The sequence below is a fragment of the Ochlerotatus camptorhynchus genome, unplaced genomic scaffold (assembly GCF_037179485.1).
Source record: "Ochlerotatus camptorhynchus isolate MF236.1 unplaced genomic scaffold, CSIRO-AGI_Acam_v1.1 ptg000114l, whole genome shotgun sequence".
NCBI lineage: Eukaryota > Metazoa > Arthropoda > Insecta > Diptera > Culicidae > Ochlerotatus > Ochlerotatus camptorhynchus.
The window spans coordinates 3,273,051-3,299,130 of record NW_027040604.1 but is presented as its reverse complement, the minus strand read 5'-3'; the positions used below and the strand labels follow the sequence as shown (position 1 = coordinate 3,299,130).

The 26,080-nt window shown below is 42.1% G+C and overlaps 1 protein-coding gene across 1 annotated transcript in view; it reads right to left on the bottom strand.

The window, feature by feature from the left end:
• Positions 1-2,159: 2,159 nt before the first annotated feature.
• LOC135699763 (calcitonin gene-related peptide type 1 receptor-like) overlaps positions 2,160-26,080 on the bottom strand; it is a 199,363-nt gene continuing 175,442 nt past the window's right edge. Inside the window, exons 8-10 of the mRNA XM_065220083.1 lie at positions 21,308-21,426; positions 2,804-2,984; positions 2,160-2,736 (exon numbers count right to left, since the gene is read on the bottom strand). Of these exons, the coding sequence (XP_065076155.1) occupies positions 2,467-2,736; positions 2,804-2,984; positions 21,308-21,426 (570 nt within the window). The 3' untranslated portion in view covers positions 2,160-2,466. The remainder of the gene's footprint in view (positions 2,737-2,803; positions 2,985-21,307; positions 21,427-26,080) is intronic.

The window sequence follows — 26,080 nt, the reverse complement described above, 5'->3', positions numbered from 1 at the left end:
AACCGGATCTAGCAGTTTCCATTATTTTTTTTTGCGGTGCGTGAAGGCTACGGTTATTCTAAACCGATTGATATTAGCGTGGCCTCTTTATGATAGAAAACCAAATGAGCTTATGGAACATTCCATATGGCTTAGTTAAATCTGGCAGGATCGCCAATGTGCAACTTACCTTGTGAAGAGCTGGTCCGAAAGAGAGTGGAGAGTTGCCCGTGTGTGTTTATGAAGCGTTGCCATAGATACCTCTGTTTACCAGCATTGAACTGCTGCGCTTACAACGGAGGGCTGCACACATGGCTTGCTGACTCGTTAAGCGTCAAGTTAAGACCTGCTTACACTAGCGCTAATATATGCCACACAGAATGTTCTACCCGTGCGGGATCACACACACTGTTGCGAGATAGCACTTTCATTTCCAAACAGAAGTGAAAGAGCATTTTTAGATCATAGGCAAAAGAACGTAAGAATTCCATAAGAACCACTTATGAATTTAAGCCACAAGAAATCCGTATGATTTTCATTAATTTGCCTTATGAAAAATAATGTTGACAAAAAAATTATAAAATGGAGCGGACTGGAAACCGAACCATGAACGTTGAGATTACGGGGCCCGTGTGTTGTCCACTCGTCTTTAAACGCTTGGAAAAATGAAATGGTTAAAGGCGTATGAGAGCTATCTAATGTTTGATGAAAATCATTCATAAGTTATACTAATGAAATTCATACACTGAGGCAAATAAACGACTTATTAACGTCACACATGAATTTCATAAGCGTGACCAGGCATGGAAAATCATTTGCATTCATTTCGTGCATTCATTTACATTCATTTGCCCCTACCTTTTTTGATCAACAGAATTCCGCAAAATAGTCTATGGAACTTTAGTAGGTTTTATTACTCGCTACAACTTTTGTTAGCAACTCAAATCCGTATCTCTTATGTATGACGAACCAGAGCGAACAGAAGCCACTACAGTTTTTCAGTGAATGTATTTTACATTCACTGAAAAACAGTAACTACTTCTGCCCGTTCTAATTCGTGATGCATAAGAGATACAGATTTGAGTAATGGGCAAAAGTTGTAGCTAATAACATAACCTACAAAAGCTCTGTACATCATTTTGCGGAATACTGTTGACGAAAAAAGTTAGAGGCAAATGAATGTAAATGATTGCATGAAATGAATGTAAATGATTTTCCATGCCTGAGCGTGACTTATGAATGATTTTCGTTAAACATTAGATAGTTTTTATACAAGATTACAAATCAATGACTTATCTCGATGATGTCTAGAAATTCAAGGCACGCCTACGTAAACCGACATAACCGTCGGGTAGAGGAAGTCTTCCCCGAGTTGGTTTGCGTTGGTGAGACTTGGCTATCTAAAAGTCATCGAAAGTAATCATTGTTTTCAAAATCTGTTATACCCTTATTCAAACTCTATCTAGAATTCTTGGTCGAATTACATATTGCATGACATATTTCTCAATAATGATTTTGAGAAATATGCGATTGAAAACTTACTCATTTTCGTTACAAAGCACATTTTTGATTTCGTAATGTGACCCCCAGTATAGTAAAGAAAGACGTAGTTCTACGTCAAAATGCGCAGGGACAAATCCTAAAAATCATTTAATTTGACCCCTAAAAAATTGTAACTATATTTTAAATAAAACAAAAATTACGCACAACCTTTAAATCTAAAACTAGAAGCCATTCCTGATCAATTGGAATAAAACGCAATATGAACGGAAGTGGAACGGGGACAGCAAGTTGAACAGTTGTCACAAATGGCAGCAAGAGTCTAATGGAAGTAGATTTGGTTCTAACAAGTTTTCTATCCGACAAGCACGCAGCAAAAAGCTCCGAATTTTAACTGTCGCGTAAAATCTCCTCCCGTTTAATATTGAGCTTAATTGCTTACAAGTTTGTATACAAGATTGCTGATTTATGCGATATTGTGCTTAAATTTACATGAAATGTCGTGTGAAATTACACGTGTGTGAAAGCAGAGTAACATATTCGGCCAATTCTAAAGCATAGGTTCTCTTAGGGTTACATGGTGATCTTCTTCATAACTATCGATAGTAATATGCACTTTTTATATTCTTATTTTTTAATTATATTGATTTTTCAGAATTTCTCCACGGAGTTCACATTCATTGGATGGGTTTATCTCTTCAATTTAAATTTGGCACAATTTTCATTCACTACTACAGGTTCAACGATTTCGATAAAATTCACCATTAGCATAAAACCACATCTATCCGATCAACACATCGAAAATATAGGATCTCTTCCTCTCGAATAGGTCTCCCGTTCCACAGATAACACCCACAAAATATTTGGTTTATTTGTTCAGTTTTGTACATTGAATCCCCGCGTCACCGTCTAAACCCCTCCCTCGATGCAATCGCCGATAACCTCGTGACTTCCGGTCGTCTTCGTTCCGCGCCGGAAGCCCAACAGTCATACGACCATATCGCGGCTCTGCGTCGCCGGTTGGCCCCCGTTGTAGCTCTCGCGGAACGGATGGTGCACCAGCTCCGGGAAGCACCGGCTCAGCTGACATTTGATGGCAAAAATCACGTCGTGGTTGGCGAAACAGAACAAACAGGAAACGCACGCACCCTGCAGGCTAATCAGCACCGCCGACACCACCTGATAGTAGCGTTCCAGCTCGCATCCCTTGTCCGGACGGAACGGCAGCAGGATGTGTTGCAGACCAAACAGCGGAATCTGATCGGAGGAAGGGTGTGAAAATGATCATTTATGTCAATACTTATGGGAATAGCACATGGATTACCAAAATCAGTGTCGCTCGAGTGGCTTTCTTCAGACCGAGTGGGGCCGGATTGGGCGAGGTGGAGTTCAGCTTGGTCAGCAGAACTCGGACCACGTTGACGAGGAACACGAGCGAGGTAATGAGTGAGAAGCACACTGGAATCGTCAGCAACCACATCGCGTGACTTTCGTTCATCCAGCAGCTGGTGGGATAAAGGAAAGGAAAAAAAAAATCAGAAACGGATGTGAGTAGTAGGACGTGTGTCAGCTGAGTGTTAATGGTGTATGCTCATTAGGACGACACGATGATGGGTGCGGTGGGCGTCTGCACTACATACGTGTGCTTATGCTTATAATCGGATAAATTTCCATTTCCGTCGAAGAAGCCAGCAGCAGCGGTAGCGAGCGAAGAGAACAATTTCATAATGTTTAATTTTCGCTGTGGAGCGAATGGATTTTTCAAGGGAGAAGGCAGAATACCAATATGCGAAAGGGTTGAAATGGGTGGAGAAGCCAACTTTTAACGATGAGAAGGCGGCAAAACGGAACGTTAATTTTTATATATGTACCTACATACTTTCCACTTTTGCGGTTTATAAGTTAACGTCGTTTAACCTTCTCGAGCTGGTTGTTTAAATATCCCACCTTACCATCGATCCTAAGTGGAACGTGGTACTTATTGGATTACACATCATTAAACCAATCTTATAAGGGTTTGCTGCTGCAGTGTATTAGTTTTCAGACTTCAAATTGAAATTATAATGTAGTTTTACTACAATAGCTTTTATCAAGCTTCACCCACAATGACCAACCGTTTGAAGTCTGTTTACTTTGGGAGCTATTTTCACGTCACTTAAAAGTACTCAAAACTATTGTCAATAACTTTCTTCTTTGGTTTTATTGTGTTCTTTGAGCACTTCCACAGTTGTTAAATGAGAGCTTTCTAAGAATTAGCACAGGGTGAGTGGTAATTCTGGTCAGTAAAGTATATGGTCATACAAATGACTAGCTGGTATGAACTCTTATTTTCAGTGTATTTCCTGTTTTTGTTATACCTAGAATATTTGTCTTGACTTTAGTCCAGTTCAAATCTTTAATCGTTACCTTAATTATCAGCCTCAACTCAAATTTGGGCCGTTCTCATTCGCCGTGCTGGAGCATTTTCAGATGAGAAGTTTTTAGCCATTGATTTTTCATAGCATATTTTCCTATGAGTAGTTTTTTGATGAGTAGTTCTTTTTTTGTTGTTAATTTTTAATAGACCAGTTGAAGGAAAAGCTCAGCCCTTTTGAACTACGCCTATGATATTGAGCAATTGTTAGATACAAGGCGAATGAGAACGACTCAAATTTGAGTTTTGTTCACTCATAATCGCCAAAAGTGCAGGAACTCGGCGATGAGTAAATTTGCCTCATGTTTTCCCAGGTTTTTCCAAGATTTTCCAGGGAAAAATTCCCGAATTTGAGAAAAGTAAAGATTGGATTCACTCAGTCTATTGGTACTACTCCGAGACTGAATAAAATTTTCGTCAATTTTCTGATTCGCGATTATGAGTGAACTAAACTCAAATTTGGGTCGTTCTCATTCGCCGTGTAGAGTTAGTGTGAAATAAAGAATGAGTAGAATCGAGTGAGCGTGAAGCGTGATAGACCGTATCAAGAGCCACATGTGAAAAGGGCATACAAGCGTTTTGTAAAAAAACCTTTCTCCCTTTTTAAACAAACCTTTGTAGGCCATTTTCTTGCCAACCGAGGATCGCCCACGCAAACCAAACAACATCACCGGGAAGGGAAAAGTTTCCCCTATCCGGTGATGTAGATAGTTTGCGTTAGTGTCATATGAGTAGCGAGAAAAGGGCATAAGAAGGTTTGTTTACAAAAACTTCTATGCCCTTTTCACATGTTGTTCTTGGTAGGTAAACGAAATTTCATTGGTTCAAGAATTTTGATAGGTTAATACTCCGAATACGATGCCTCCGAAAAACGTGTAACGGCAAGTTTGCAATGACATAACTTAGCCATTTCTGAATGAATTTCAAAAATTTTGGTGCCTTTAGAATTCCTAGGGTTTGTAGATGATTTTGATTGTAAAAAGATTGAAAATAGAGTCGTCTACTTTTTTAAAAAGCGAAAAGAGTTGTTAAACGTTTTTTTGAAAGGTGTGTTTGTAGGGTTTTGCAAGTGGAGCAAGATCTGTAATTTAGATTAATGGGCACAAATGCTCACAATTAGCCAGAATACAGTCATGGTTCCTAAATATAGATGCTGGAGACAACGGAACGGTCTCCGAAAAATCCGGAACATCCGTAAAAGTGATCAATCCATGAACCTGATCCTAGAGCTCTGCGGTTTTTTTTTTAAACATTAGGAACTGTGATATAAAAAAATATTTGGGGTCGCAACATAAACATGTACATGGATGGCCATGGGACCGTCCTCCGGAAGATCCGGAACATCTGTAAAAGTGGACAATCCATGAAACTGATCATAGAGCTCCGCGTTTTTTTTAACATTAGGATCTGTGATATAAGAATGAATGTGGGTCATGGACCCAGATGGCCATCGGACCGTCCAACGGAAGATCCGGAACATCCGTAAAAGTGGTAAATCCACGATCCTGATCCAAGAGCTACGCGTTTTTTCTTAAACATTAGGAACTGTGATGATAGAAAGAATTAGGGGTTGTGACATAAACATGAACGGAATATCCGCAACATCCGTAAAAGTGGAAAATTCACGAAACTGATCCTAGAGCTCCGTGGTTTTCTTGAAAACGTTAGGAACTGTGATATTAGAATGAATTTGGGATCGTGACATAAACATGGACCCAGATGGCCATCGGACCGTCCTCCGGAAGATCCGAAAAATCCGTAAAAGTGGTCAATGTATGGAACTGATCCTAGAGCTCCACGGTTTTTTCGAATACACTTGGAACTGACATATATAAATTATTTTGCGGTCGTGATATAAACATGTACCTAGAAGGCCATGGGACCGTCCTCCGGAAGGTCTAGAACATCTTTAAAAATGGTCAATCCTCGAAGCAGATCCTAGAGTTCTACGGTTTTTTCGAAAGCATGTGGAACTGCGGTATAAGAAAGAATTTCGGTTATGACATAAACATGGACCTAAATGGCCATGGGGCCATACAGAATATCCGAAGCTTCAAGGATGCTATAATTTTGCTTTGATTAAAGGTTTTCTCAGTCTTATAACACTGCAATGGCTACGATGTAATCTTGAATTTTTTTTTCAAGGGAAAATATTGGTTTATAACACAGAATACCAGTAAAAAGAACAAAACAAGTAGCAAACAAAAACATAAGGTAAGTTTATTTTTGTTTTATTTATTTATTTATTTTTTATTTGATTAAACGAGTTTCTTATATTCATGATACGGATTAGCAAAATGGACAATTTGTACCCTCACAAAGATGAAACCATGCGTTACACTTTGTGCATTTACTCCAATTTTCTCCTTCCATGGACTGACCGAAGATGGATCCACACTTGTCGCATAACAAATCCTCAACCAGCAAGCTCAATTTCCTCTTTTTGGAAAACTTTGCGGTTTTTTAATTTCTTTTATTTCTCTCAGGGCCATTGATGTTTTCAGCATATTTTGATGGGAGTTGGATGTGATAACTGCAGCTTTTTCTTTCCTCATAGAACGGGATTTATTCCTGGACACCATCTTCGGGACTGGCTTCAACTCCGATGGTAATGTTATGAAGGCTTTACCGGTTTCTTGCATTTGGTTTGGCTGAGGTTTAAATCCGGAAGAAATGGGTAGTTCCTTATTTGAATCAACCACTACATTCGAACATGAAATAATTAATTAATTTAGCTTTATTTAGGAGGCTTTCACTTCGAACATGAAGCTAGCTCACTGCTTGGGAGATGATCAACCGAGGTATTTATGCGGTTGAATGACTTTAGCTCCTTCCCAGAGTCATCAAACCCATAAAAGGGAGGCTCATCATCCACAGTTTGAGGAGCATCCGAAACGTTGGATGCAGCAAAATCGTCTTCACCGAAGATAAATTTCTTCAGTGGAACTATTCCTGTTTTCCTGAAGCCATTAATAGCGGTGGAAGGGGTCGCCGATGCCATGAACGCTTTTCCAAAGAGGGAGCTAATCTCATTTACCGTCACGACTTTTCCAGGGTTGGCTTTTAAAAATAACTCCACAGTCTGAGAGAAATGTGACTTCAGAGATGCCATGTAGCTAACATCGAGAGGCTGCATTTTATGAGTGCAGTGTAGTGGGAACGATATAACAGTAACGTTGGCCGATCTGGCCATTTCTACAAAGGCCAAATTTTTCGTGTGCGAGCTATGGCCATCCAGCAATAAGAGGATAGGGCTATCTGGTATTGGTCTGGTATGTTGAATGAAATGTTCGAGCCATTTACAGAAATCTTTACCAGTCATCCAACCACTTGAATTACAACTAAATAGGGTTTCAGGTGGAGCTCCTATTTTGAGCTGCTCCGTCATTCTTACCCTCGGAAAGATCAGCATGGGTGGCACGTAATGTCCCGTTGCACAGGTACAACTAGCTGCTGTTGTTAATTCGCCTCTTTATGCCGATGTAACGCAGCCAATTTGCCGCTTGCCTCAAAGTGCCAGAATCTTACTTTTTTTTCGTTTGAATCTAAAATAAAATAGAAGGCAACAATGTAGATTTAAAATTAAAAAAAGGAAACATCAACTTACCGTAAGAACCGACGTTTCATCCACATTATAGATCCGGGTTGGCGAAAATTTTCCTATTGTGATGGTTTCCTCTAGCATCAAGTAAAACCGCTCAACAGCCACTTTATTGAAACCCTGAGCTCTTGCAACCGATGTAGCTTCCGGAGTTCGCAAAGTTATCTCAGGATGTCGCTTTCGGAATCCAGCCAACCAATCTTGTCCCGCAAGTCCTATGGACTTGTTGAACGGATGAGGAATGTGGTTTTTTTTCCGCAAGATCAAAAGCCAATTGACGAATTTCTTTGGTCGTAAGGCCGTAGAACGATTTGTCCATGTTTAACACATGCAGTACAAGCTCTTTCTTCTGTTGTTCCGTGAAAACGGTGCAGTACCGACCCAACTGACTCACTTTCTCACTACGTTTAAGATTCGGCTTTAGCGTTTGCCGAGGAATGCCATACTCGGATGAAGCTCTTTTAACGGAAAATCTTTCCGAGACAACAGCTTCGACCGCAGCATGAAGATTTGCTGTGGCCAAATTTTTTCTACAGGAAACGCGTTTATAATTTCGGACCATTTTGTAGATTTCAGAATTATTCACCGCACTGTTGTTTTGAAAATTTAACTTTGACAGCTGCTTTTGAGGTTAGGACACTGAGTAGTGATGTGGCGATCTTACCCCGGAGATAGGTGCTCGTTCCACCCCGTTTGGAGAACATTTATTAAAGTGTTTGTTTGGCTAATTAAATTGTTAAATAGTTAAAAATGAATTACACACACACATCAAGTGAAGCGGACTTACCATACTGGTGATTTGTTTGTGGTGCAATAAAACCTAATATAATGACAAATGCTTATTTTCTGATGCTAGTTTCTTATAGCAAATAGAGTATTTTTTTCGGTTTTCACATTTTTACTTATTTTTCAATAACGTGTGTATTTGATATTTATTTTTGAAATGATGTAGGTATCTATGAATTATCTTTGATGGATAAAGGTATGCATTTTTAAGAAAAATACCAATTTGGATGTAAATATCAAGGGTGCTCATCTTGCCCCGTATGGCGAGCTTGCCCCGTCCTACCCTACCTAAGCTCGTTGACGGCATTATTGTAACGAATTATGGAGGAGACGGAAGCAGAAGGAACAGCAGCAGCAGCAGTCGTGGGAGAGCTGCACTATTATTCGTGTAGCCCTGGCCGAGGCTGGAAACCTCGGTCCGGTCACGACAGTTGGTACGATGTATGGTTAATATGAATTACCATGACCTGATGGACGGTAGATAGAATTACCATGACCTGATGGATGGACTGAAGAAATTTTGTAAAATTATTGTCATGACCTGATGGATGATAAAGTATGCAAACAAAATAGTTAGAATTACCATGGATGGAAGATAAGAATTGCCATGACCTGATGGATGGACTGAGGAAATTTTGGAATACTTAGAATTGCCATGACCTGATGGAATTTCCCCCGAGAGGGTAGATGAAGTCCCCCTTACTCAATTAAGGAAAGTTGGAGAGGGGAAGAATGTAGTAGATAGAGCTAGTGTGAAATAAATAGTGAGTAGAATCGATTGAGCGTGAGACGTGATAGATAATAGATGAACCGTATATAAACGGAATATCATTGGTCAAAAATTTTGATAGGTTAAAAGTAGTAATCCTTTGTACAGAGATTCCCGGAAATATTTTCAAACGATTTGGCAACGTGATTTGTTTTGTTTACAAAAGCTGGCAACACTTGCCGCGAAGTAAAATGTTCCAGCTTTGTGCGTGACTTTGTCGTTGCTTACTCTAATGTTAAAATTTAATGTTTGTTCCAGTACCACTTCGAGCACACGCAATTATATTTTGCTAAAAAATTAAGATATAATGCTGAAAAAACAGAAATATTGCGTTCAGTCTTATTGTGCACTTCATACCAAACAGGACAAAAAAGCGCGTTTTCACTTATTAAAAAGGGTGTGTGAATTTAGTTCTGATCATCTTGGTGTCTTCGGTGCACTAATTTCTTATGATACAAGCAATGAGTGCTCCGGAGACACCAAAACGATTTGACGAAATCGTGTACTTTTATCACCCTTTTTGCATTTTTGGGGCTGTCCAGTTACAGATGCAATCAGCAATATAAACCGAACTGAATAATCTATAGAAACTATCCATTCAAAATTTATTATATAATTGTTAATTATGCTTAAAACTCTCGTATCTTAACATACGTATTTTACTGTTATAATTTGTTTTTCTTTTATAAACGTTATGTTTGAATTTATTTCACTCCGATTACAATACTTTTCCACTCAATAGGAAATCCTCTGAATATTTTCTAATTAAAATGTTCGTTTGGCTCACATTTTGACAGTCTCGCTGCTCGAAATGGCCGCTTCCGCGAATCTCTATATATATAGGATTACCACAGGACTGCAACGCCTGTCATCTGCGAACAACTCGAGTGAAGCCAAATTTCTCTGGTGCTCTGATGCTAGCTCCTCCTTTTCCTTATGCTTGGTACATCTTTTTGTCGCATTGCGAAAAAAAAATATAGAGTTTTCTAGATAACGTTACAGGAAATCATGATCCTCGAAAATTGTGCTCGTCAATTCGAAAACAACTAAATCATTTTTCAATTGTGCATGATGGGAAAGTAGGAATGGTTTTGAAGGCATTACATTTGTTGCCACCTTGTCGCATTTAATGTTACATGGTTAGAGCTGAAATATGGTATGGATATGATATTTTCGGCAGTTTCAAGAACTGGATCGCATTGCAAGGGATTGAGGATTACTAGTTTAAAGGTATAAATATTAGGTACCTAAGCTCGTTGACGGCATTCTTGTAAAGAATTTTGGAGGAGACGGAAGCAGAAGAAACAGCAGCAGCAACAGTGGAACCAGCCCCATCCGTGGGAGTGCTGCACCATTGATTCGTGGAGCCGTGGTCAAGGCTGGAAACCTCGGTCCGGTCAAGACATATACCAACTTGACAAGATGAGAAACTCCGAAGCTATTTCAGTTTGAAACTTTGTTTCCATTAATATGAGTGAGGGGGGCGGGAGAGGGTGTAGTTAGCCCCCCTTCCCCTCTCCAACTACGCATATGAGATAGAGTTATTGTATACCAAATCGAAAAGATAAGAAACTATGAAATTATTTTAGTTTGGAATCTGTGACTTCCATTTTCCAGGAAAAGTGACTATAGGCATTTATTTCAAACCATATTTTAACAGTTATAACTTTTTTTTAGGAACATTTTATCACCGTACTTTCTCGGTCAAGGTTGTTAGCCACTTCTTGGACTACATCTACATCTCACATGATTACGACCCCTGCTCGAATGTTATGATCCATTATTTAATGCAAGTTGTGTATCGGGAAGAATTCAATTACTTTTCTTTATTAAAAAAAAAGAAGTTCTTGAAGAAAAAGATTTTTTTTCACACCGGGCCCATGAAACAAGAGTATAGCAACAGTTGTTAAAAATTACATAAGTTGATATAATTATGTAGTAATTTTGTTATTGCTTTAATTCAAACCTCTCGACACTGCTGAATTGCGTCGGTAACAGATCAGTAATTCAGACGACATCAGATCGTCTCCCACCAAGCAGAAAATCGTGGGATGAATCCCAGTCCCGTTTGTAATAAATAATGGCAAGAGGCTCGGTGGCCTTAGAGCAACCATTTTTGCTTACTGACAAGAAGATTGTGATTATACGCACTTGAAACGAAATGGATAGGTACAGTAGGAATGTCAACTTCTTGTCTTGAGCAACTCGTAAATAGAAGATGAACACATGTACAGAAGGGGCTGTTAGATGGCTTGTTTTAGACCGGTTGTACGATTCTGTTGTTGGAAAGAGATTTCCAATTGTCCTGAAAAATGCGCGTCGGCAATTTTGCTAACGGATCTAGCAATCGGTTTTTGGCTCTTCAAACAATAGCTGGTTGAGTTCAATTATAGCTTGATTAAGTTTAACAGTGAGGACAGCCCACATCTTCTGACAGGTGCCTTACTTCAATTAGTGGTAAATAACTGACAGAACCCCAAGCCATCAACACTTCCTCAAAGGCTGTAAATACCGTGTCAATTCATGGTTGACATTGGTTGTTCTCGACAATTCGGTTATCAATCATTATGATTCAGCCACCATTCGAAAGGAATATCTACTTTTAATTGGAAACCCGATTCGCTCTGTGGTTGACCAATCGGACCAGTCATTTGGCTGCCAAATTTTAAGTTTAAGCCACTATTTGAATTAGGTCCATAGTAACATTGTCGACGAAGAGAATCGATCAATGTTACTTAGGACCTAATGCAACGTTCAGCTTGAAATGAGTTCATTATACATCAGTCAATATGCGTTTGATTATCCAACCCATATTGTCAAAATCAGAAGCGATCCTCAAAAGCAAAATAATCAATTTATTTTTGGACAAAATGATTATTTTGAATATTGTCGACCTCAGAGTCTAAAACCTCGATATTATAATCAGTTCAGCATGAGGCAAACCATTTTCCCGGTCATTCCCCACAGGACCGTTTTATGGTCATCCGGTAGCAGAATCGATATCGAGATGCTATGCTCTGCTTTAGAAAAATCACGGATCTGTAGGTCTACTTTCAGGAATTGACAATGTTCCGGTATTTTCGGATATCAACAGGACCGTTATATGACCACTCGGTTGCAGAATCGATATGGTGATGGCATATTTTCTTTGTGCTCATGATTACTGGGAACCAGTTGTTATTCCGTTCCGGTTGGTCAACCACAGGACCTGTGGACCAATCGGGTTTCACAGTGCAAAGATCCCGCGCTGTTTGTTTTACAATATATGTGTAATACCATTACTTGAATAATACCTTATGAAATTTAGGTTAAATAATTATAAATTTCAAAAAGTAACTTGTTTGGATCCCGTACATCTAATAACTTAACCCTTGCCAATCTGAAAAGAATCTCAATCACACCGTTAATCGGAACCACTACCTCAAAAGAGACGAACCAGACAATGGCTGAAAGTCTCTGTAACAATGTCAAAAGAGCCACCACCTCAAACATTGATTTAGTATATATGACCTGAGTGGTTTGGTAGCATCTAAGTACCTAATAAGAAAATAAATATCTATCAGCAATGATAGAAATCTGATACCTACTGTCGTAAAAACCTAAGATCCAATACACCATACCATACCGAATAAAAGTGGCTGGCTTCAGACCAGGGTCGTATTTGGGGGCGAGCAAAGGGGGTTATTGCCCCCAGCCATGGCTAAAGCAAATAATTTTAATCATATCATTCAATCATATAGTTAAGTTCTGAAATTGATCTGCAAATTTATTTGAGCTTGTTGGTCAACAATTGTTGAGTTGAGGTAAAAGATCGTTCATAAAATTGGCATTGATTAATTGAAAATTAAGGTCATTGAAGACATCGACAACTGATAAATGGCTGAGTTCTTTTTGTTTGTTGAACGTCGAAAGTAATGTTCTTATGAAGATTGATTTTGAAGCATTGACGTCAGCTAAATGCTTCATGGATGTTTCCAATTATTTTTACTGATTTGTATTGTCTTTATGTAGCATTGAAATAAAGAGAGTGACTCTAAACTTATTTGAACTCTAAATTGAATACCGTAATTCGAGGCAAATTGATCGCATAAAACGTAAATATGGAAATTCATTCTTACATTAAAAAAAATGACAAACTTCTGGTATTAAAATCAATAGGCTATGATGTTGATGATAAATACTTATTGAATTGAGCTGATGCATGGTCATTATTGGTGTCATTGGTTAATTTTGTTGCCAAGGAATCCAATTTTGGCTGACAAGTTGATTGCAGTAGGCCGCGCTTGAAAGCTGGCGTGTTTTTCTTTTGGTGCGTATTTTTCGTCAGCGAATTAATTTAAATTTTTCGCTTTAAATTTGTTAATTTGTGTGCTAAAATTTTGTTTCAAGTGTTCATAAAGTAATTATTTAGTTATATATCGTGTTTTGCCTGTGTTTGCCTTGAGTGACTCGGTTGACCTTGAATTTAACCTCCAAAATATACGACGCAGCTTTATTGTTCGGTGTCGGTTTTCATTGCCTCCCGGGAGCCCGGTTCTCCGAGTTCGGATGCTACACTTTTGGCGTGTAGTTCTATTGAGAGATCTGTCAGGTTGGTGAATTAGCCCGGGAACGTGTTGATAATATGTCCGTCGCGAGTTTTGGTGGTGATTCGGTGGCCGACGTTGCCGTGAATCAGCCAGTTTTTCGCTTGCAAAAGTGCTCAGCTGCGGGTCTCTCTCCGGTGTCGGAGATTGCTGTTCCTGAGGAAAGCACTAGACGTGAATCTAGACGTAAAGCTTAGAGAAAATCAAAATTACGGAACGCGTGGATTGGAGGATCAAATTAAGATGGTGAGACCAGTTCAAATAGATTTAAAAAAAAAAACAAACTAAATACGTGCCAGGTTTGAAAAGAATATATTCGAACCTGGAAGCGAGTATGTAATACCAATATCCATTTGATAACGGTGATGCAAACATGCGGGGCTTATTGTAAGTGAAAATAACCTCGGAATGGGCCTAACTCTCTAGACATTCTGAAATGGGTTGCTGGATCTACAATAGAGCTATCACTTTCTAACTCCCGGACTAAAGCTGTTTACAATGACCATAAATGCGACATTTTAGAGAGAGTTCTTTCATAATAATACTGCCTGTCAGTGGGGGTTAGAGGGAATACACACACACACATACAAAACAAAAATGACGAAAATAAAAAAACCAAAAAAAAATATGAAGGACGACGGCAAGACGCCAGACAGTGAAAACGGAGGAGCGAACGTGTCCGCAAGGAGCGGGATATTGCAGAGATCAGTGTGCCGAACCTGGGGGCCACTGCGAGTTCCAGCAGCAGCAGTAAGCCCCAAGGTGAGCAGCCAGGCGTTGGGCTAAGCCAGATATTCACACCGATATCCAGCAGTAGCATATCTCAAGAACTGCAGTTTGGGAGAACCAAAATGACGGAGGTCAGGAGGAAGATCGATGAACTTGATGTGTTCATGAAGGATAAAACAACGTACATAAAGAGATCAAGCAACTTGTGACTGGAATCAAATCCGGCATAACAGTGGCAAATCGGGAATTCCAAGAGTGGAGAAAAAGAGCCGAAAATGCCGAAAAGGCTCTCATGGAAGACACGCCAGGAGATGAGAAGGAGCCCAAAAAACGCAAGGACGAGAGGCATCAAGGAGATGGGAGAAAATGGTGGGTGACGTAAAGTCGAGAACCAGAAGGAGAGGAAGAAAAAACAAAAGGAAGATGAAGTTAGGAAGAAGGAAGAGAAAGCGAGGAAGAAGGAAGACAGGAAGAATAAGGAGAAGCCCAGGCCTCGTAGGGAGAAAAGCAAGGGTGACGCTCTGGTTGTTGAGGCGAAGGACAAAACGTCCTACGCAGCACTCCTCCGGAAAGTGAGAGAGGATCTGGAGTTGAAACAACTAGGCGAGAACGTGGTGAAAACCAGGCGAACCCAGAAAGGCGAGATGCTATTCGAGCTGAAAAGGGACCCTACGGTTAAGAGCGCAGCTTTTAAGGAGCTCGTCGAAAAATCTCTTGGCGGGACGGCGAACGTAAGAGCCTTATCCCAGGAGTCAGTGGTCGAGTGCAGGGATCTGGACGAGATCATAACAGAAGACGAGTTGAAAAGTGCGCTGAAGGTGCAATTCAACCTAGGAGACGTACCGATGGCAATTCGGTTGAGGAAGGCGTATGGTGGCACGCAGACAGCGTCGATACGACTTCCTTCGGACGCAGCTAACGAACTGCTGAAGACAGGCCCAATCAAGGTTGGGTGGTCAGTGTGCCCGTTGATAGCTATTCCTCGGGTTTCTAAGAAAATGGAGAGATGCTACTAATGCTGATCTGTGCAGGAAATGCGGAGAGAAGGGAAACGTTGCAAAAGACTGTACAAAGCAACCGAGGTTTATGCTCTGCAAAAAAGGAGGACAGAAACGGCCATGTGACGGGAAGCTTCAGGTGCCCAGCGTTCAAGAAGGCGATGGTGGGCCAGCAATAATGAAGGCAACTCAAATAAATCTCAATCATTGCAACAAAGCACAGCAACTGTTGTGGCAGTCAACAACGGAAACAAAGTGCGACGTTGCAATCATTGCAGAGCCATATCGAGTCCCTCTCGATAATGGTAACTGGGTGGTGGATAGAGCAGGAATGGCGGCCATACAAGTCATGGGCAGGTATCCCATACAACAAGTGGTGGCAAGCTCATATGAAGGTTTCGTGATCGCCAAAATCAATGGAATCTTTGTATGTAGTTGCTATGCACCCCCGAGATGGACAATTGAGCAGTTCCACCAGATGCTAGATGGGCTCACCGGAGAGCTCATTGGACGGAGACCAGTCGTCATCGCAGGAGATTTCAATGCTTGGGCACTGGATTGGGGGAGCAGGTGTATCAACGCAAGAGGGTATAGCCTGCTGGAAGCTCTGGCAAAGTTGAACGTCAGTCTGGCCAACTTAGGAACCATCAGTACCTTCCGTTAAGATGGTAGGGAATCCATTATCGACGTCACTTTCTGCAGTACGTCGCTAATGGCAAATATGAACTGGAGAGTGTGCGAAGAGTACACCCATAGTGACCATCAGGCGATTCGGTACAGTATCGGGAACGGACACCGGTGGAAATGCGGAGGACGAAAGTAAGCGAGCGGAAGTGGAAGACGAAGGCATTCAATAAGGATTTCTTCATCGAAGCTCTAAGGATAGACAGCAGCGTCCTGGGTCTAAGTGCGAACGAGTTCACCGAATCATTAGCAAGGGCATGTGACACAACTATGCCGAGAAAACTGGAGCCAACGAACAGGCGGCGTCCAGCTTACTGGTGGAACGAGGAAATTAGCACCCTCCGTGCTACTTGTCTTCTAGCCAGAAGGCGTGCTCAGAGAGCAAGAACAGAAGCAGACAGAGCTGCACTGAAACGAAAGATAAAGCTGAGCAAATCAAATAGTTTCAAGGAGCTGTGCCGCGACGCCGATGCCAATCCCTGGGGCAACGCATACCGAGTCGCGATGGCGAAGATCAGAGGTCCAACGATGCCGATTGAAATGTGTCCCAACAAGCTGAAAGTCATTGTGGAGGGACTTTTCCCACAGCATGATCCAACGAACTGCCCACCTACACCATATGGTGAGGTAGATGAAGACAACGTTGAACAAGTCTCCAACGAGGAACTCATAGCAGCAGCGAAAGGGTTGAAGGCGAATAAAGCTCCCGACCCGGAAGGAATTCCCAACGTGGAGTTAAAGGCGGCGATCCAGACGTTCCCGGACATGTTCAGGATGGTGCTGCAGAAATGTCTGGACGAGGGTCAGTTCCCTTATAGGTGGAAGGTACAAAAGCTTGTGCTGTTGCCGAAGCCCGGAAAACCGACCGGGGATCCTGCATCGTATAGGCCAATATGCTTGCTGGATACTGTCGGAAAGCTCTTGGAGAGGATCATCCTGTAAAGGCTAACGAAATGCACGGAGAGTGAACACGGATTGTTGGAGAGGCAGTTCGGATTCCGGAAAGGGAGATCGACGGTGGATACAATTCGGATAGTGATTGACAGAGCCGAGAAAGCATTCAAACAGAAGCGGAGAGGAAATCGATCATGCGCCGTGATTACGATTGATGTGAAGAATGCATTCAATTGCTGGGAGGCCATCGTCAAGGCGCTTCATAGAATGAGGGTTCCAGACTACCTCTGCAGGATTCTAAGTAGTTACTTCCAGAACCGGGTCCTGGTCTACGCGACAGACACGGGGCAGAAATCGCTTAGAATCACGGCGGGGGTTCCCCAAGGCTCCATTCTAGGTCCCACGCTGTGGAACGGAATGTATAATGGCGTGCTGACGCTCAAGCTGCCCAAAGGAGTTGAGATCATTGGGTTTGCGGACGATGTCGTCTTGACGGTAACCGGTGAGACGCTGGAAGAAGTGGAAATGCTGGCGGCCGAGGCGATAGATACGATTGGTAACTGGATGCAAGGAGCGAAGCTGCAGATAGCCCACCACAAAACAGAAGTGATGTTGGTCAGTAACTGCAAAGCAATGCAGCGGGCAGAAATTACCGTTGGAGAGCACACCATTGTTTCGAAGCGCGTGCTGAAGTATCTGGGAGTGATGGTCGACGACTGGCTAAACTTTAACAGCCACATCGAATATGCGTGCGAGAAGGCGGCGAAGGCCATCAACGCAATAGCCAGAATCATGCCGAACAATTCTGGTCCAAGCAGCAGCAAGAGGCGTCTTCTGGCTAGTGTGTCCTCATCGATACTAAGGTACGGAGGGCCAACCTGGATTGAAGCGCTGAAAACGAAGCAGAACCAAAGGAAATTCAGCAGTACGTTCCGGCTCATGGTCATGCGAGTCGTGAGTGCGTACAGAACCATTTCGATGTAGGCTGTATGCGTTATCACCAGTATGATCCCAATCAGCATCAGCTTGGAGGAGGACTACGAGTGCTATATGACGAGAGAAACCAGAGGAGTACGAAAAATGGTGAGAACGGAATCGATGGCTAAGTGGCAGTAGGAGTGGGATGCAGCAGAGAACGGTAGATGGACACACAGGCCAATACCGATTCTTTCGACGTGGGTGAACAGGAAGCATGGAGAAGTCAACTTCCACTTGACGCAGTTCCTGTCTGGTCATGGCTGCTTCAGGAAGTACCTGCATCGGTTCGGACACACAACGTCACCCTTCTGTCCGGAGTGTGGGAATGTGGAAGAATCACCAGAGCACGTGGTCTTCGAATGTCCTAGATTTGATGATGTGCGAGAGGATATGCTCGCCCTTAGCACGGAGAATGTCGTCGAAGAAATGTGTCGAGAGGAGGGCACCTTTAATGCCGTCAGCAGAGCAGTAACGCTGATCATGTCAGCGCTGCAGCGAAAATGGCGAGAGGACCAGCTAGAAAGTAGTAATGTGCACAAGTGCGAACTGAAAGCCGAAGCCGGGAGAACTCTCCGTCGGAGTAAGCTGAATCCGCCGCCGGGGATAAGCGAGTAGAGCGTGACGCTGGGAGCTAAATGGCTCACAAATTGGAGAGACGATCAGCGAACTGGAAGCGCCAATTAGCTGAGGTAAAGTGAGGTGCGTAATGCACGGCCCCCTCCGAAGTAATACGACAAGTGGTTCCGGGGGAAAAGGGCAAGGCGTCTAAGGAGGTTTTAGTGCGGTAAGAATCCCACACACCGTGTCACCGTGACTGTGCGCCCAGTCGTCAAACGGTGGCACGATGGCCTTTTTGAAAGTTTCCTACTTGCCCAAAAAAAAAAAAAAAAAAAAAAAACACACACACACACACCCACACCGACACACAGACACACACACACACACACACACACACACACACACACACACACACACACACACACACACACACACACACACACACACACACACACACACACACACACACACACACACACACACACACACACACACACACACACACACACACACACACACACACACACATACACACACACACACACACACACACACACACACACACACACTCACACACACACACACACACACACACACACACACACAAACACCGAGACACACACACACACACACACACACACACACAAACACCGAGACACACACACACACACACACACACACACACACACACACACACACACACACACACACACACATAGCAAAGTGAGGGGGTACGACGCGAACTCTGGCGCGGTAACCATAGCACAGAGATAGAGGAAATGCTTCGTCAACCCGCAGGAGTGCCAACCGGCACATTAGGATCGACGCCAGTAAGATCCTAATTCCGGCATACTGGACGCGGCATGGAATTATGGACACGACACGGCACAATGAATTGGATACCACGCTACAGGGCTGACAGTCGTGCTATTCTGCTCCCTAAGTAAAGAAGGATGACACCTTGAAATGGCGAGTGGGCTAATAGTGCGGCTGCCCCAGTCCCGGTAAAACCTTGGCAGGCCTCCGGAAACGTTCAAAACTCGTCACCATTTGGTGGTTGGTGAGTAGTAGGCTCAGATGTAACATTCCTGACTTACGCCGATCTGGCTCTGAACACGGCCCCCATTAAGGACCGTGTCAACCCTAGCATGGCCTCCCTGCTTGCATAGATAACCATGGGATCACGATAGGCGACCACATACAACGAGTGGAGATAGCGGCCCGGAGGGGGGACCAACAGAATGGAGAAAAGAATAAAAACTAAGAAAACGAGAAAACCCAAAAAAATATGAAAGACGATGGCAAGACGCCAGACAGTGAAAACGGAGGAGCGAACTACTGTTGAACCTGGAGGCCACAGCGAGTTCCAGCAGCAGCAGTAAGCCCCAAGGTGAGCAGCAATAACACCAAGGAGAGCTGGGTCTTATGCTAAACCAGGTGTTCACACAGAAATCCAGCTGCAGCACACCCCAAGAAGGATTGCAGCTTGCGAAGACCAAATTAATGGAGGTCAGAAGGAGGATCAATGAACTCCATGACTTCGTCAAGGATAAGAGCAACGTCCACAAGGCAATAAAGGAAATGGTGACGGGCATCAAATCCGCCATGATTGCTGCCGAACGTGAACAGGATGCGCTGAGGGTGAGATCCGTGACTTCCGAAAGGGCGCTGATCGAGGCCATGGAGAAAGCAGCAGCTGAAATACAGGAGACGCCAACTAAAAAGCTCATCAATCAATTTAGATTTTTCTGCATAATTTTCAATTTTATTTAATTGACGTTGCCTAATATTGTATATAAGTTGTCAATCATACCAATCATAGGGTTGGAACGATTGTTGTCCTTAACTTGAAAGTCACAGTTGTTGTGAACTAAGTGCTTATCAATCTATTTTTTTTTTTTATGTTTTTAAATGTTTCCAATGTTAGAATTTAACGATTTGCATTTTGTATAAAAAATGCCTACATTTAGGCGCGTTTATAATTTTCACCCAATATCTATATTTTGCAATTTGAGAAACGTCCAAAAACAAAACCCTCAATGAAATAACTAATCATACATAACGATAGCATTATCATAGCCTATGATTGTATAATCATGAGTTTGTATATTTTCTCTCATGTTAGAACTAATTTCCATATTTACGTTTTGTGCGATAAATTTGCTCCCGAATAGCGGTATTTAGTTTAGAGTTGCGTTTATTCTCTGCTTCACAAAAACAATACAATTCATAATGAGAGAGAGAAGGATTAGTATTTTCCATTTAATTCCACTACTTTATTTGCTTATCCTTGACAGATACGCGTATTTCGTCTACAATGTGCAGACTTCTTCAGTGTCTTGTACTAATACTCAATTCAGTAAAAATTGAAAAGGGATTGGAAACATCCATGACTCATGCTTACATTTAGCTTCAAAATTGTCAAAACGTCAATGTTTCAAAATCAATCTTCTAAAGAAAAATCCTTTCGATGTTCAGCAAATAAAAAGATTTTTTACCTTAACTCAAAAATTGCTGACCTGAGCATCTGAGCATCTGATTGCTCAGATATATTGGCAGATCGAAACTTTATGGTTGAATGTAAAATCAAATAATTTGCATCAGCAGAAAAAAAAATATGATAAATTAAAAAAAGCACATCAAATATTTGCTCATCCTCCAAGTAAATTGCCCCTTTTGCTCCTCCTCGAATTTGACCCTGCTTCAGACATCGCTGCATTGCTCCGCATCTCATCGCCAGTATCCGCAAATCATAACAGAACATAAATTGATAAGATTTACAACTGCTCCGTCCAGTTCAGTTGGTCTGTCCCTTTTCGATCTGATACTTACTGTTCCGTGTCGAGCGTGTACTTATTCCGCACGGTTGCATAGATTGATATGAGCGCCACCGGAAGAATCCAACCGACGGTGAAAAACCAACGCATTGCTATTGCATCTTTGATGAAAACCTACGACGGGGGAGAGATGCGAAAAGAAAAAGGAAAAAATGTTAGGAATTCGATAGGATATTTCTCCCCGGTTGCCATTATGCCGGGTTCGTTCGTTCACGCAAACATGGGAAAGAGGTAGCTGGCTGTACCTACAGGAAATTGATTGACAATATTTAAACCTCAACATTTACCATTTGACCACATACATATTTGCCATCCTGTGGTTGTGGGTGGTAGGTTGGAGAGATATCGCACATTCTCCGTCTGGAAAGAGGGTGAAGCAGTAAGGCCTCAAAAATGTTGCCTACTTGTTCATAGTTTCTTCATCCGTCACCCACCCACCACCCCACATCCGGGACATGCTAAAGATGCAAAACATTTCGTCCACCACCTACCGGTCGACGACGTCAGCTTCCTTGTCAAACGGCAAACTGATGACGACGCTTCCGACCACAGACCGCCACCGGTCGGTCGATGACTGTCCGCTTTTTTTCCCCCGTTGAGCGAAACTCAATATGAGGAAGTGGCCCTTTTTTTCAATCATCAATATACGAGTGGGTACTGTGCTAACAACAGCAGGAAGGAGAAAGAGAAAGTAGCAACAGTTTCCGCCTGTTAAACTGATCACAGCGCAATGCAATTTTACCAGGGATGATGCACTAGACTGCAGGTGACCATGTACATGCGGACACGGGTTCTCCGTTTGTCAATGCAAACTGAAAGCCAACCTGTCGTCGAGCTACGGGATGAAACCAAATGGCTTGTGTGTGTGAGAGCGAGGCTTATCGTGTCTATTGGAGATGCAGTTGATCATAAAGCTGCATATGTGCGTATTAGACTGGTCTACATTAATATGGGAAAAAATCATGTTTTTCAAGGGCCAACCCCTATATTTGTGCCATTAAATGAAAAAAACTACTCTCTGAAAATTTCAGCTCATTCGGATGTAACACGAGCTGGCGCTTTGATTTAAAATTGATATGGGGATATTGGTTGAAATGCATGGAGAAATCGAGGGGGGCGACTCTATCTACGATGAAGGAAAATTTGTGTTATGCTGTGGTTAGCTGCGCGCACGCTGTGTAGGTAGAAAGAAGATTGATGACGATTATGAAGATTTCCTGCAAAAATATGATGCGTGATGCAAGTAGATGCGAGAAATGAATGAAGATTTTTCGAAGATCGATTCGCTAGTATAAGATTTGTTGAGCATCTAGAAATGAGATTTAGATGTGTCGCCCCCTCGGGAGAAATATCATTCCTTCACTCTTTCGTGCATAGAACTGGTTCAACAAACTCGATTAAGCTCAGAGTTTCAGCACATATAGTTTAAACTAAAAGGAACAAATTTGTTGAATACAGCATCAAGATTCAAGTTAGTATTATGGATATATTATTTGTAACGCTGTGCGGTTTTTGTAAATATTTTATCGATTAAGTTCAACTAAAATTAAAATTAATGTTTTGACGAAGCATTACGTTTTTCGGCAACATATTGGGGGTGCAATTAAAAAAAAAAAACAAAATCAACCGCGTCACGAAAAGTGGTCAGGTTTTGACCACTTATAACTCTGTCAATACCGCATGGATTTTAATTCTAAACAAGACAATCGATTGGGAATTTGTCTACAAATCTGCTAAAATGAACACTTTATCAATTTCCAATAGGTCACTGCAAAAAGCGCTTTCCCTAACACAGATTTCAAAACCGAATTCCATTCGGTCTCGCCGAACAGTGCTTTTTCAATCACCGTGTGTGGTGGTGTCCGGTCGGTTGTCATCATCAGCAGCAGTGTTTTCGGCGCATGGCGTTTAACATTGTTATCGAGTACACAACGAAAGGCTCCCCGCAAGCAGGTAGTTATCAAGGCTGCCGTTAAGAGCCTTCGGTTCATCGAAAGACGAGGAAGAAGCCGCGGATTCAGTTGCTAGTCATCAGCGGCTCACCATCTATGTCAAACGCATCACCCTCCGTGTTGAATGCGCTAATAGCTCAGCATTACTCAACCATCAGGACGAAACGGTTCTTTTCAGGACCGCCATGTATTATTGTTGTTTAAGAGTTAATTTTCATTGAACGTTCGCTTGACTTGCTGCCAGCCATATGCCCCCAAAGCTCTTTGGCAATGAACCCAGCAACGAAACATTTGTGGTAAAATGCGTAACAGTATTGAAGTGGTACAAAAAAAAATCTCGCAATGACTGAATACCACATAACCTTATACATTAACCAGAAACACTTCGAATTAAGGTAAGGTTTTATCCAGTATGCTAGAAAAAGTCAAAAAATCTCGAATGTATATGATTGATCGCGAATATCTAGCGAATGGAAAATGTTAGCAAGAAATTCCTCCAATCAATTTTCGCTTTTTTTTTTGTTATCTATTGAATGAACCAAAAAATTCCGTGCGTTTTATGTACAAAAATGCGTAATTTTGTCATCAGAAAACGAGACGTTTCCATTATAGGAAAAAGTGGTCTCCCTAACACAGTCGCCGAATATTGATACTGAGCACGTAATCCTACGTCAAATCTACGGTCGTGTCTTGGATACAACTTCTTACTTTTTTCATTTAGAATTCATTCAGTAGTGAAATATTTGAGCGTTTCGTGAAGTTCTATGTTGAAGAACGCGTAGTTTATGCTTAGGTGTAAAAAACTTTTGCTATAGTTTTCTATAAAAAGCTCATCTTTGCACATGCTTTCGGATGGCGCTCTGGAACAATGCCATTATATAAGGTCTGGGCCAACAGGCAGCTTGCTGGTGTTAGAAGCAAAAATGTTGTAAACATTGCTGAACAGCTGCGACAGATAGAAATACGTCACTGCCAACAGCTGTTTCGTTTAAAAAGATAACCATTGCAATGAAATACGAACACCACTAAACATTTGCAAATTTCACTAACACCAATAAGCCCTTTGGCCCAGACCTTATATAAACGTCATTGGCCCTGAAATACTTCGCCATTCGTTTAGATTGGCGCAATTTTTAAATAAAGAAATCGATTTAAAAAGGCGACCCTAATTTCAAAAGAAGAATGTCGTTAGAAAATGTCTTCCCTGCGAAAAGTACTCTGACTCGTGCATTTCGCTTTCGAATCGGCTGGTGAACAGAAGTGCGCGAATTAAGTTCTCGTTTAAAATCGTTTGTGCATTTGGCCTTGCCTTAAAAATGTAGCAAAAATATCCATTAAATTTTTTTAGTGGTGCTGGAAAAATATCTTCGATTCGACTGTCGCAAGGCCGGACAAGGGGTTCCGTTTAAGCATCTTTCCCGTCGTCCGTGTGAAACGGATCATCAGACTCGTGCGCCCAAGTGAAGGCCAGCCTATTAAAAGTAGCTTAACGGAGAAGCGTGAAGTTCCTCGGAGCGAAATTTTCCCGACGGTCGCACATTAACCGTTGAAAGGGTTCCCGCTACAAACCCCGTGGACCAATTTGTCCGTGAGCGCGGACCATTTGAGTGCGTAGCCAAGAGTGTCCCACGGTCCGGATTCAACCCAAGGAGAGGGGCGGATTTCATTTCATCCCGGGCGGTCATAGCGGAAGCTTATTACGCGAAGCCGTGCGGTGGTAAGTTGGCCCTCTATTCTCTACGGAGCGGATCTCCCGGGAAGGCACAACTGCGGGCGATGCTCAGCTCTCAACGTAATAAATCGGAAGTCTTCCGTCCAGCCGTCACTCCCTTCGCAACTCTAGTTCGGCCATACTGCGCACGAGTCACCTTCCATCGCTGCTCGCCATACTGCAGCTCTTGTGCGGCGCCATCACACCTCACCGTCATCATCAAGTCGTCGAGTCCCCACCGTCAGCCTTCATGGAGCCGTCGTTCGTTGCATCGAAAAACCTGCGCAGGTATGTTAGAGCATGTTTTTATTCATGGCCATGATTTGCTCATTTCCGTACACTAATCCAGAAGTCCAACCCGAATAAACGAACTCAATAATAGATTTTAATAAAGATTGAATATTAGTTTTAATGCTTTAGAATGTTTTTCCCTGGAATAAAAGACACTCGCTATCTTACGTTCAGTTTTTCCTTCGGTTCTCGCTCAGTTGAGTAAGCATTCCTTCTTTCTCTTTCCGTTTCGTTCATGTTTTGGGTAAGTCAGAGTAATTTTTTCGTTCCGTTAATACTTGCGGTTCTACAGGATGTTACAGTACTCCGGTAACGGTAGAGCCAAAACTTCAAAACTACCAAAGCGGACAAAATCACAAACACTTACAGGCATGTGCACCAACAAAAGTAAACAGGGTTGAATCTCATTTTGACTTATTGTAACGGTTCACGCGTTACGAGGCCAGAATCAGACAACTTTCTCCACTTATGCGCCAAGCAAGCGGTTCTAATCTGCTTGCATGTGGATCAGCAAGTTTTCCCGGCGAGACTCCTCAAGGCGAGTCTTTCTGTTTCTCAAATAATCCCGACAACTCGCTTCGCAATCTACCGTCCCATTCGCAACCTCAAAAGAAACCCACGATGGGAAAGATGTATCGACCGAAAATTAAACAACACGTTGATCAACCTCCGACTTTCTTTCGGTCTGTCGCTTGTGCTATTGAAATCTATTCGATATTACTTGCTTGAACCTCCTGGATTTCATTTTTTTTATTGCTAGTGTTTCTCACCTTCTAGGCCTAATGTTTTTTTCTAGTTTAGCTTGTGCGGTTCC